The sequence below is a fragment of the Manacus vitellinus genome, unplaced genomic scaffold (assembly GCF_001715985.3).
Source record: "Manacus vitellinus isolate BGI_N305 unplaced genomic scaffold, ASM171598v3 scaffold_5_pilon, whole genome shotgun sequence".
Classification (NCBI taxonomy): Eukaryota; Metazoa; Chordata; class Aves; order Passeriformes; family Pipridae; genus Manacus; species Manacus vitellinus.
Window position 1 is genome coordinate 10,537,430 of NW_021940682.1, and position 13,650 is coordinate 10,551,079.

General features: G+C 37.1%; 1 protein-coding gene across 1 annotated transcript in view; it reads left to right on the forward strand.

The window, feature by feature from the left end:
* The window catches only part of TRIM24 (tripartite motif containing 24), a 60,370-nt gene that overhangs the window by 26,112 nt on the left and 20,608 nt on the right, over positions 1-13,650 (forward strand). The window contains exons 3-7 of the mRNA XM_029963528.1: positions 5,421-5,568; positions 7,858-7,990; positions 9,333-9,449; positions 11,093-11,207; positions 11,866-12,012. Of these exons, the coding sequence (XP_029819388.1) occupies positions 5,421-5,568; positions 7,858-7,990; positions 9,333-9,449; positions 11,093-11,207; positions 11,866-12,012 (660 nt within the window). The remainder of the gene's footprint in view (positions 1-5,420; positions 5,569-7,857; positions 7,991-9,332; positions 9,450-11,092; positions 11,208-11,865; positions 12,013-13,650) is intronic.

A 13,650-nucleotide genomic window follows, 5' to 3' on the forward strand; every position in this document is an offset into this window, starting at 1 on the left:
AGCCTGTCTTGTTTTGCCTTTGAAGGAGGAAAGAGAAAAAGAAAATTTGCCATTAGCAAGATAGGCAACAGAGCAGAGGAATTAAAGTGGAAAAGATACTGACATTTGCAGGATATACTGGATCAGAGATTCTGTCAAAAACTTTGGCTATTTTATAGAATTTTTCTACTGAGATAGTTAATTTGTCTTTGATAGTTTGGCAGCTTTGTCAGGATGCTTTAGAAATTAGAATTGGAAGCAGGCCATGGGTTCTATACAGATATTGTAGCTTGGAACCACTGGTCTGTATCTATGACTAGCCTCTATATGTGTGTTGTCAGGAAGGACTAGTTTGTTTCAATTCAAAAGAAACTGCAAAAGATCTCTTTCAAATAAAATGTTTGGTTGTTTCAGATTTAAAATGGTACAAACACTAAAATAATTTTTAGCATATTGAATTAAAACTGTAAGAGTGAATGTCATATCATGGAGCCTGGCATTGTGGGATGAGAAAAATAACTGGAACCCATTGAAATGCTATTATGTATTCCACAAGGGCTTTCCTGGCTAACACTAAAGAATTTTGTGCTGGCTATTAGCATAGGAAGCTTTCCAGAAGGAAAGAAACAAACAGGCAATGCAGTTGTGATACTCTTGAAAGTAATCATTGTAGGTTGTGGACAACTAGGACATAAGTACTTCAAAAGAGCAGATGCTTTATAATTTTTTTCACATTGTGATTTCTTGAAAGATTTAGCAAAATTATCAGCTTCTAAAGAGAAGTTTGAAAATAAAAACTAATTATACTTCATTTGTAAGAATCAGCAGAAAGCTGAAGCAAGTGCTAGATTTGAGTAAGACTAAAGGGTAGGCAGGTGAGGGAAATTTAGGAACTTTAGAGAAATTTGGGAACTTTGACAGAAGAAAATTGTTTAATGTGTGGAAAACCATGAAAGTAAAAATGAAATGTGAGATTGATGCAGCAGAGATCATAGCAATAATATGTGTGTTGGTGCAGCATATCGAGCCTCTAGTGCATTTTAGTCTAGGTCCTAATTCTCATAGCTTCTGTGTCCAAAAGAGAACATGTATAAAAGTATTTGTTATTTTACTTTCTGTATCTTTACCAATTACTGACCAGAGAGTTTTAAATATTGTAGTGGGAATGAAGAACAGCTGGGCTTTATGTGAGATATTGGGAATGTAACAAAACAAGGTACGAGCTTAGACCTGATACTTGATCCAGATACTGGCACAGCAAGTCTGACTGGCATAATGAGGTGATTGATGAGGAAAATTTAGAGGAATGTTCTTCTAGATTTGTATGGTGTCAGACAAGCCACTATGTATTTTTCCAAACAAGAACTGTATGCTTAAGCAGCTTATAAAAGCTGTACCTGTGCCTAAAATATCTGTGAAAGCCAGTGGTTAATTGACTCCTGGAGTCACAATGTGGTGGTGTGTGCTTTGGAAAGATGTGGTTGTTGATCGGATGGTGGGGTTAGAAGGATGTTGTTGATGCGTTTTGAGATATCAACGTGATTCATATTTAGAGTTACATATAGGCAGGAGTGCCCCAAACGACAGTCACTGTCTTTGGTGAATTTGTATGTGCCAAGAGATAGTTATAAAACTTTTAGCATGGATGGTTTTTGGATCCAGTAGGGGAAAGCATTGCATCTAATTTACACTGGTGAAGTTTGGAACGTCAGTTCACTGAATATTCATCTGGACTGCTTTGCTCTCTTCCTTTGAAACCTTTGCTTGATTATTTAATCTCTTTAATACTTGAAGTATATTTAATTGGAAGAGTGGTTAGTTACTGCAGTAGCTGAGAAGACAGGTCTATTACCTGCATGTAAATCTGGGTCTTTTTCTGTTGCTAAAGCTTGTATATTTACTTAAAATACTACTTATCTGCAACATGCCGAGTAATTTCTACTTTCATTAAATTTGACTGAAGGCTGAATGAACACTTCCCGGGGTTCTAAATACTAGAACTAGTTACTGAATTAAATGTAATTACAAGGAAAACTCAATTAAAAATAAATGCCTGCTAACTAGAATAAAGGCATACAGATTAACTAGGGAGAGTTTTCTTTGAAATCACTGAAACGCTGCTTGTATGAGTCACAAAAATAAGAATAAAATAAGTTTTAGGTTTTGTAAGAGCATAACAAATATTTGCAGTAATTGTACTTCCATGTACTTTAGCTGTATGACTTATCCTAATAACTAGAAATTCTAGCAAAATCCAACCTGTGTCTGAAAATGCATATTTCAAATCAGAAGTTTATAGAAGCAAATCCAGTTTCTACCTAGAAGGCATAGCTACTTTGGCAGCTTTTGTTATGATGTCTGTGAAAAGCTTTAGAAATTTATTTTGCATCCACTTGGTGGCTTTGAAGGGTATAAAATTGGAATATATATTTTTGGGCCTACAAATGAGGAGTTTTGATTCATTTGGCAGCACCTGAGTATTGGTTATTGAATTACAATCTTCATCTCATTGTACATATAGCAGGTCAAACCAGTTGAAACAGAACAATAAAGCATATTAAAAAGGAAAATAGACAAAACTCTTGGAATCTAGGAAGAATGAATTAACTTAAAAAATTCTTTGAACTTATTTAAATGCGCTGGCATGTAGCAAGTTCATCTGCCTGATTGTGCCAAAGGTGACCTGGAAAGGCAGTTGTGGGGGTTTTGTTTGTTTGATTGTTTGTTTTTTATTTGGGTTCCTGCCTTTTTTTTTCCTTTTTTTTTCCTTTATTTTGCTTCTTTGACTTAAAGAATGCCTGAAAGACATTTTTTTTTCTTTGCTTATTTTGTTTTCACTGTTGGTCTTTTTACACTAGAAAACCAAATATCCAGTCTGTTATTCTCTACTCCGACTTGCACTTCTGGCTGTCTGGGGACACAGCACAATCATACCTCTCTGGCAAAAAGACCGATTTGAAAACTTTCTCATCTTGCCCAGTCAGTTCACTTGCCCAGTCAGCAGTGCTGATGTATCTGAGCCCTGGGCTCCAGTGATGTAATCAATCTGGTTTTACACCACATTCTTGCAGAGGGTTGCATTGGCACACCTAAGACAAAAGGAGGGAATTTCTTTTATGGGAGTTTCTGCCAGACAGAAATGTAATGTTGAAGTAATGCCTCAGTGATACTTGTTGTTCCGAGTTTTTTTTCCCAGGAAACTGTGCTGAGTCAAGAATACTTTTCTTTCTTCCCCCCCCCCCCAATGTTATTGAATTAAAGGGTTAATAGTAAGTGTTGTGGTTTAACCCCAGCTGGCAATCAAGTACCATGCAGCCTCTCACTTTGCTTTACTTCCCACCCCCCACCTTCAGTGGGATGGTTAGAAGAATTGGAGGGGAGGGGGAGGTAAAACTGTGGGTTGAGCTAAGAACAATTTAATAATTGAAATAAAGTAATATTAAATAATTATAATAATAATAGTAGTAGAAGTAGTAATGGAAGGTGAGGGGGAAGAGAGAGAGAGAGAGGAATAAAATCCGAGACAGACAAGCGATACTTGGTAAAATTGTTCACCACCCACTGACCAATGCCCAGCCCAGTCCCTCCCAGCCAACTTCCCACAGTTTATATACAGAGCCTGGGAAGCTGAAAAGTCCTTGACTTTGGATATGCACTACTTACCACAATGATGTTCTAGTTGTTGCTATCAATATTATTCTCATAATAAATCCAAAAACACAGCACTGTGCCAGCCGCTAAGAAAAAACAAAAAACAGCTGAAATTAGGACAGCAAGTAAAAGTTTTCAATATCCTGATTACAGTTCACTTCTTTTAATGGCTTTATTTCCATTTTCTAGACCTTTATTTGTGATGTGTGGACTTTGGTATTTCTCCCTAGTCTAGTAGTCTGGATAGCACTAAGAATTTTTATTTGCTAAGAGAAGAGAGGGAAGAAAAATCAAGGAGAAGATAAAAAAAATTATATTATTTTGAAAAATAAAACTTTCAGGCCTCATTTTTGTAAAGAAACAGAGAAAGGGGCACAAGCCCAATTTTTTCTCCTTTGCAGGTCACCTTTAATGAAAAGAAACTGCTTCAAACTCCTAGTGACAACAAGAGGGGTCAACAACCCTTGTGTTGTAACTTCATTTCTCAGAAGATAATTGCTTTAAGAGGCAACATGATCCAGAAGAATAAACACAGCATTGGGAATCTGGAACTTCTATATTCAAATTCCAGTTCTGTCAGTAACTTGCTATGTGGCTTAAGGCAAGTTTTGTGCTAATTTTCCTCTTTTTCTTGAAGGGGAAACTGGGACATAGTTCTACATATGTATTTTCTATCTACATGGGATGTAAATATTTGCTTCCTCTTTGACTTAATCTATATTTACCTTGTGTGGGTGCAGAAGTTGTTTCGTTGGGTTTTTTTTTAATCAAACTGAAAGCAAAACTAAAATCTAAAATTTTCTTCTTTTTGCACCTGCAAGCAGAATTCTGTCACCGTGACCTGTAGGATATTGCAGTCTGCAGATACCTTGAGGCTTTGGTTTGCAGCAGTGCTCCATGTTGACAGAAATGGGTGGTAGTTACCTAAACAGTATCTGCATAAGCACGTTTGCTATTTTTTACTACCAAAATCCCCTTGAAGGTGGGACTACAGAGGCATTGTAAAGGAGGAGTAAAAAATGAAATAATGTTATGAACATGTGAAATGGTGTTGTATAACATTCAAAATTTTCAACGTGTTGTTCAAATTGTGGTTCCATAGCAATTTTTTCTTGTGGGTGTATTGACTCTGGGCAGAGAGGTTTTGGTCTGCTGTCATGTTTGTTTTCCTGAATTAATTTTTTTTTCCTAGATCTCTTGGGTTAAGTCCAAAGAGCCCCAGGAATAACAGACCACAGTTTGAAAATTATTATGCATTGGTTGCAAATCTGTTCTAGAGTAGCTTTTCTGATAAACCTAACTGGAATACTGTCTTTAAGTGGTGATGCAGAGATTCTTGAGAGGAACTCTGCTGTGTGTGCTTCATGAAACTCTAAGCAGGGGACCAGAAACTGAAATTAAAGCTGCTGTGTGAGCTGAGAGAGGCTTCTAAAATCAGAGGAGTGCTGATCATGTTCTGTCATTAGTAAATATTTCCCAACAGCATCTTGCATATAGTAAACATTGTATGGCTTCTAAGGGTGCAGTGACTGGCAGAAAGTAGTGGTTTGACTTTTATCATGTCAGGTCAAGATTTTAGAGTAACACTGACAAAATGACCTCTTTCTTTAAAAAGTCACATTCAGTTACTTTTATGCAGTTATTTATAGTGTTCCTGTACCTCGGGCAGTTTTCCATTCTAATTTTACTGTTCTCACAAAACTGTAAAAGTGCACTGATGATGTATGAACAATAGCTTGTATATATATTCCAAACTTATTTTAACAGCTACCTTTCCTTCCTCTCGTCAGGTCTGCACAAGCTGTGAAGACAATGCAGAAGCGCATGGTTTTTGTGTGGAATGTGTAGAATGGTTGTGCAAGACCTGCATCAGAGCTCACCAGAGGGTTAAATTTACGAAGGATCATACTGTGAGGACGAAAGAGGAAGTATCTCCAGGTAACACACTTGATTTATAATTTCCCAAAGAATGCATGTGTGCACTGGAAAAACTGTAATGGACCACCACATTTTTTTTTTTAAGTGATACACTTCAAAAATTGTATTCCTGAATCCTAGTAAATGTAAAAGGACAGATTCATTTTGATATAGCCCTTTGGTGCATATGAATTAGTGGAACCATTTTATTTTTCTGGCTGGTAGTGGATATGTTTTCATAGTTTCCTACCTTCCAGTCACTTATTTCAATTTTTGTTGCTAAAGGCTGCAATCATTTGAGGAAATTATGGTGTTTCTTTGAATCTCCATCTAAGTGGATCTCTTAATTGATGCTACTAACAAAAGAGAAAAGTTATTTCAAGCGTTAGATGCATTAGAACATAGCTACTGAATAGGAAGACTTCACTAAGGCTGGGACTATGAAAGCTGTTTTTCTGTCAGTTTTTTCCTGTCAGATAGGCTGTAAAGTTATAAGAAAACCCTACAGGTTGTTTTTTTGTAGGAATTTTTTTTTACATAGATTTTATCTCTCACCTGGAGTGATTGCAAAGTATTTTCTAGACTTTAGAGATCACTTGCAGAAAATACTTTTTTAGGCATTTGGCTCCTCTAGTTTATCTAGAGGTCTACCAGATGGTTTATATGAACTTTATTGTTGTATTCTGCAGCAAAAGGAGCACTAATAGATTGTGTTTTTTCAGCATACCCAGTTAGCAATGAAGTGTGCCAGAATTCATGTTTTAGCTAAATATCTTTTAAGTTTGACATATTTTGCCTTAGAAATGAAAGGGAAGTACACTATGAATTGGGGTATTTTTCCTTAGTAGAATCTAGGATGATTGAGGCTGAAAGAGACCTCAGGAGATATCAAGTCAAGCCTCCTGCTTAAAGCATTCAGCTCAGAGCAGTTCAAGTTGCTCTGGGTTTTATCTCTTTGGGCCTTGGGAACCAACAGTGGTGAATGTGGTGTACAGTACAGTCTCCCTGAGAATCTTGGCTGTTCTGTAGTAGAAAAGGTTGTACTACTTTTTCACTGAGAACCTGTTTTGTTTCCATTTTTTCCCATTATTTCTTGTCTTTTAGTGACACTGTAGAACAATAATAAACATATTAGGATGTTGACAAACACTTTACCAGTTCTAATGCATCCATTGGACTTGCATGCTTTTTCTTGTAAATATATGAACTTTTGTGTGATGTTTATAAATTATTATATATTATTTTAAATATTTGCACTATAATAGAGATGCATTGTCATTCCACCCATAGGGTGAATTTTATATATAATGTGGGATTCAAGTTCTGCAATCTGTTGCTCAAAAGGTATCTTCCTCCATGATACTTTGAAGATATACACTGTATTCTGTATCCTACTTTCACATGGAGTTAGTCAAAAAGTGAATACTGAGTGTATTTTCAGGAAAGGACAGAAGTAGTGGGTAAAAGTGGCTGATGGACTGTTAGGCAGAATGTGACTTGGTGGTAGGAATAGTCTCAGTTCATTCAGGCCTCCCTGAAGGATGCAGATCTGAAAATAACTTCTTCCAGATTTCTTGCAAATAAGTAGATGAATGGGTACGAAAAAAAGATCTTACTGATCTGCAGTGAACGATGTGCTACTGCGTGAAGCCAGTTTTCCCTACAGGCCATATAATCCTCATGAACTCGGGTGCCCAACCTGACTCTCAGGAAATTAGACTTTGTTGGTTAAATTGTTTTAAAGAACAGATTTAATTTCTATGATCTGGTGGTGTTTCCTATGCTCTGTAATATTTACTCACTAGAAACTGAAGAGAGATCCCTCACCTACTTAGAAGGGGGTCCTGAAAGGAAGTTAGTAACTCCTGCTTATTACATTCTGTATGTTTTACACTTTTGAATGCCTGTGTCTTGATATCCTCAACCCTCCTTTCACCAGTTCAACTGAGAAAGAAAACAGAGCATGATTTAAGTCAGCCATCTCCTCATCTCCATTTGAGAAAGGAACTTCCAGTCATGCAGTGTTTTGCAGCTGCAGCAGTACTGGCAACTCCTTTTTTTAAATAGTTTTATGAGGCCATATTAGATTATGGTAATAGGTTCTAGACATTTTCCATGAGAGAGGGTGCTAGCTCCATGCTGGAGCAAGAGCGAGACATTGCAGTTTAGGCTTACAACTGTTATATTCTCGATTAGGTGGCCTGATACACACTTGTAGCATCTAGGGGAAGAATATGGTAAGAAAAACCAGGAGAATGCAAATCTTTGATAAGTTTAGGAGACTGGCTAACATCTTCCTTTATTCAACAGAGGCGGTTGGCGTGACCAGTCAGCGACCAGTGTTTTGCCCTTATCACAAAAAGGAGCAGCTGAAGTTGTATTGTGAAACCTGTGACAAGCTGACCTGCCGAGACTGTCAGTTACTAGAGCACAAAGAGCACAGGTATCAAAGCAAAGCATATGTTTTATGCATCCCACTTATAGGAAGATAGCTTGACGCAGATTGGAGTTCTAACTGTACGGAATACAGTCAGGTGAAAAAAGTGCAAAGTAAAATTTTCTGCTTGGAAATGAAGCTGACAAATAAACAGAGATTGTATCCAAAAGAATGTGACTGATGAGTGTGTGTTAGTCTAGAAAGAAACCTAATTCCTCCAGTTTTTAGTCTGGTGACTTAAACACAAGACCTTTCTTTTACTGTCAAGTTATATGGATAGAATTTGTTGCTATGCAGCTCTTCAGAGAGTCCTTAGAAAGCACAGGGGCTGCGTTATGCAACTATACACTTCTGTGTAATTTCTCAATTTGTCCTTCAACAAGATGGTTATATAACAGAACATTACCAAACAGTCTCAGAATGGAGCAAATGGGAAATTTTTTTCTGTGAAGAGCTCTAAGAGCTCTTCCAAAGGAAGAATAAACCTACAGTTTGGCTAAACTGTACTTTGACAACACTATTTATAACACTCAAATCTTTGTGTTGCTGTTGTTTGGTCATCTCTTACTGGTCCAGAAACTGAAATGCAGAATTATATACAACTTCTGAGTACAAGACAAAAGTCTTGCTGGTTAAAACATACAGAAGTGGTCTGGGACAGATGCACTCTGGTTAAATACTGATATATATATATATGTATATGTACTTGATGCAACCACCCAAAAAGCTTGCTTGCCTGACCAGGTGAGCATCAATGGGTTGGCCACTGTTGCTCCTTGGAACAGGCTAAACATTGCTCTTGCAGAGTTGCAGTCTTCCTCTTGCATTCTCTTTTTCTTAGGATTTATATTCCTTTTCTTTCTCAAATTGTTGATGATTTCAGTTCCTTGATTTAAAATGTTTCAGTTCCTTAATTTAAAATCGGTTCCTTGATTTAAAATGTTTGATTTGAAATTAAAACTTCTGCCAACTAAGCAATCTCTCTTCTGTTTCTACATCCTTTACTTGCACAAAGTAATAGCTTACATGTTTTTTCACGTTCAAAGTGATGACTACATCAAAATATTAATTTTTCTTTTATTAAAATTAGACCATGGTCACACAATATTCTTTCATATTTATGAAAATCATAAACTCTGCCCCTGGTATTACAGGAAATAGACTATAGAATCAAATATACTATAAATAAAATATATCAGCATTTGCCGACATTTGCTTCCATGATGACAGTTAAATTTTGGACTTGAGCAGCATCTTTCTTCAGTTAAAGATTTTGTAAGGCACTCTGCTTTTTAGCAAGTATATCACACCTTTTGCATGTGTAAATACCCAATGGTTTTTACTACAGGTACCAGTTTATAGAAGAAGCCTTTCAGAACCAGAAAGTGATCATTGAGACACTAATCACCAAATTGATGGAGAAGACTAAATACATAAAATATACAGGGAAACAGATCCAAAACAGGTATGTATCAGATTTTGAGGTTAAAACTGACTGAGGGCAATTTACATACACTGTAGTTTCTTGAAATGTTTAAATTAGTGTATTTTGTACCTCTGGCCTTTTATTCTTCCAGAAGGAGAAATTCTAAAGTCTTCAGTTCACTGTGGTGACTGGTTCAGTGTGCTTGGTTGTGTTAGGTAACTCTTCTGCTCAGCCTGTGGATTTGATGGGCAGCAGTTGCTTGGGTGCAACAAAACAACTTATGCAATAAAGACTGTAGAAGGCAATCTTAAATGCTTCCCCACCATCAGCACACTTACTTTCTTAGTGTAGATCCCCCTTAGAAAGTGAAAGGTTATGACTCATGCTTTCATAATGCTTGTGCCACGTATTTGAACATTTATGTAATACTTTTGAGCTTGGGGCTTTGTTCATTCGGTACTACAAACCTAGTGATGGCAAAGTACAAAAGGAGTTTTGTCTTAGTTGGTAAAACACCTTGCCATGCTGAGCCAGGAGAAGGTAACTGCCTAATATTTGTTCTGCCTGCTTTGCTAGAAGAACATTGTCTTGTTCTGTTCTGTTTACTGGACCAAAGTTTTATTATAGAAAAAATGCTAGGATGTAGACCATAAGGTAATAAATCAGGTAAACTAGGTGTTTAAAGTAGATATTGGAGGCTCAGAGCCAGGATTTTGCAAGCTTGAGGAATCTGGGTCACCTAACAAAGAAAATTGAAAAGTTCAGCCCCAAGGAAGACAACGTGGTGACCACCAGAGAGATGAAGGCTCACTGTCAACCACCACAGTAGAAGACTGTGCATGCACCAAAGAAGATTCTGGAAAGTCTCCGCCCAGAGACTAGTCTGCTTATTAATATGTATGTTATGGGATGTAACTATGTACTTAAAAGCATACAAGATAGCATAAGTTGCACTTTCAGGCTGAGCAAGTTTTGTGTGGTGCGAACCACCTTGCTCCCAGTGTTGCAATAAACAAATACCTTGCTGCTTAAAGATGCAAAGTCTCTGAGCAGTTCTTTTATTCCGAGTTTTTGTGGCATCACTAGGAGAAAAATAAATCTGTGAAATGCAATCTACAGTGGGCCTTTGTGACTGCTCCTTCAGCAGAGTTCAGAGGCAGCAGTACCCAGGGAGATTCAACACAGTACAGGATGCCGAGTGCAACTTGAACTCTTCCTTCATCTTGGCAGTAGAGGTTTTCACAATATAAGATTCTGCTTTGCTGTTAGGAGTTGGAGCACTGTTGTTGAAATTAGAAAATCTGGTTTTGCATTAGATGGAAATTAGACTTAAGCAGTTTTGATTGCCATGGACCATTCCAGAAATGTGCCAAACAACTGAAAATCAAGAATTTCAACTACAATGAGCATTTAATTTTTATCAGTGACAGATGTCAGTAATTTTACAGACTTATGGCATTAGAATTTGCCACCAGTTAATTAATTTTATCATAGGTCACTTACTTGCTCTTTTTATTTCTCCTAGTAATTTTCCTGACTATAAGTATCTGATGATATATGTATTAATTGGTGCATATGACCGAGAAATATTGTAGTCTCAGCAACAGATTTTTTTTTTAATCCTATGTAGAGGGTGGGTTTGTGAGCTAAAGAACATTATTTTCTGTTCTGTCTACTTACAGAATTCATGAAGTGAATCAGAATCAAAAGCAGGTGGAACAGGATATTAAAGTTGCCATATTTACACTGATGGTAGAAATAAATAAAAAGGGAAAAGCTCTGCTGCATCAGTTGGAGGTAATTTCATTTCTAAGAAACAAAAATGTCAGTCTTAATATTTTTTTTCTATGTATTCACATTAAAGTAAAACACATTTCTAGCACTAGTCCCCTGTGCATGTCCTGTCACAATTCCAAAGTGGAGGGATGTTCTGTACAAGCAACTTGAGCAAGTGGGATTTTGGTGGAGGAGAGTTTGGGTTTTGAGGAGTGGTTGCTGTTTTGTTTGTATTTATTATCCGTGTTCTCTGCTTTGGGAGTCAGGGGTTTCTCTGACCCCAGTTACTTTCTCCGTGCTTTTGCAAGTCATAATTCTATGCATCATATATGAAAAGTGTTCCCATCAGAAATGTCCTTAAGTTCACCAGTCTGATAGCAAATCACAGCATAGAATTGTCTAGAATGAATGCCTAGAAAAATATTACCTCCAGTTTTAAAACGTGTGAGTGTATGGAGACGTATATATGAAAATGTGTTGTGAGAGAAAATGGGAATTAGCACAGAAAGTCCTGATATCTTGAATAAACTTATACTGATTTTTCTGTTTGATGGCTACATCAGGGGGCAGCCAAGAGAGGAGCTAAGTGAAACCACTTTACCATTGTGAACTATGTGAAAGCTAATACCTGTTAACTGTAAGTTGAACCATTTGACTGGAACTACTTTTCTACTTGCAGACTCTGGCAAAAGAGCATCAGATGAAACTTCTGCAGCAACAACAGGAAGTGGCAGGTCTCTCTAAACAGCTGGAACATGTCATGAATTTTTCCAAATGGGCAGTTTCCAGTGGGAGCAGCACAGCACTCTTGTACAGCAAACGCTTGGTAAGGTTAGGAAGATAGCTCTCTCCATTTACTTAGAGACTATGGTTTAGGCAGATACCCATGCTTGTCAGTAGTACTAGGGGATTAGAACTTTTAATGACTTTCTACTAATTGGAATATTTATATATAGTTTTTCATGGTTTTCTCTTAAACATAAACACAGAATATTTCTAATAAATTAGCTCTCTGCTCATGATTTTCTCCTCTTAGACTGCCATAGAATTGTTGTAAGTCTGCAGAAGTAGGAGCAACTCCTTTTCAGTGGGTTGAAAACTATGAAGCCCTGAAACACTGGGAAAAAAGTTGTGTGTCCTACATCATCACTGCTTTTCAGTAATTGCTACAGCTTCAAAGTTATAAGCTTATAAGCTGGTATATATCACAGTGTCTGATATCTAGCATTTTAATGCAAAAATTACTGTATTTTTTTGTTCTGTCAGACTCATCTCCCACTGAAAGTTTTGCAGAATGTATAAAAATGAAACTGAGGCTTTTGTTTGTCCATGCAAACATTTGCAAAGCTAAATATTTCATTACTATAATGACACTTGGGATCTGAGTGCATGTGCTCTCACTAAGCTGACTCCTCAGAGTGAACAGGAATCCCAGAAGATTCGAAATAAAAAACAAACCAAATGCTGACCATGATCTGTCCAAAGATTACTAGATTGTACTAGCCTGGTAACAGAAACCTGTGACTATGTAGAGGAAAGATGCTAGATTTGTTTTTACCAGTTCCCACAACCGACTCACGAAGTTTTTTCTTTATTTTCTCATTGCTTAGTTGAGAACCTGCCAGAGGATTTTGTGGGTTTTGTTTGGTTGGTTTTGAGGTTTTTGTTGGGTTTTGTGGTGATTTATTCTTTTTTTTGATATCCTTTGTTGATACTGCAGGCTATAGCAAATAGTGGAATATTACTTGGTTTTATCAACACCAAGTAGTTAAATTCACTTGCCTGCCTTATATTGCCTCAGCAAGTCGTATTTTTTTAACTGAATAGAGAAAAAGGACGTCAAACTGAGTCATGTTGATATAATTGCTTAGTGTTGCCACAAAGACTCTGCTATGTGGGTAAGAGAACCAGTAGCATTGAAGGCATCTTAATTATATAAACATTATGCAGTTGAAGAAAAGGACCATCCAGTCTATAAAGCCTCACCAAGTGTGAAATATTTTTCAAAATAACAAATTGAGCTTTAGAAAGGTGGTGTTACTTGGGAATTGAGTAGCTCACCTGTCTGTGGGCATCTGGAAAAATCTAGTCCTGAACAGTGATGCATAGAGGAGCACGTGAGACTTCTGCTCTGGCATATCCAACCACTTCAAACCAGGAGGGTGGAATGCCCATCAGACTTAAGTGCAGTGTTACAGCTCAGAGGCTGTACTTCAGGGAAATAGCACACTAAACTGCTTGCAGTAAGACAGTTTACCAGCCTAGTTCTCCAAAACAAACTAAACACTGTTAGCTACCACTGTTAGCTAACAGGAGGTAACTAGTCTAGTCATGAATTTATCTACAGTTATATGTGTGTACACAGTAATAGGAAAATAATGGAGCAAACTATGACAAGAACTACCAGTATTGGTAATGGGACAAAAGATTAGAATTTCTATAGTGCCGTATACTTGATTCTGGT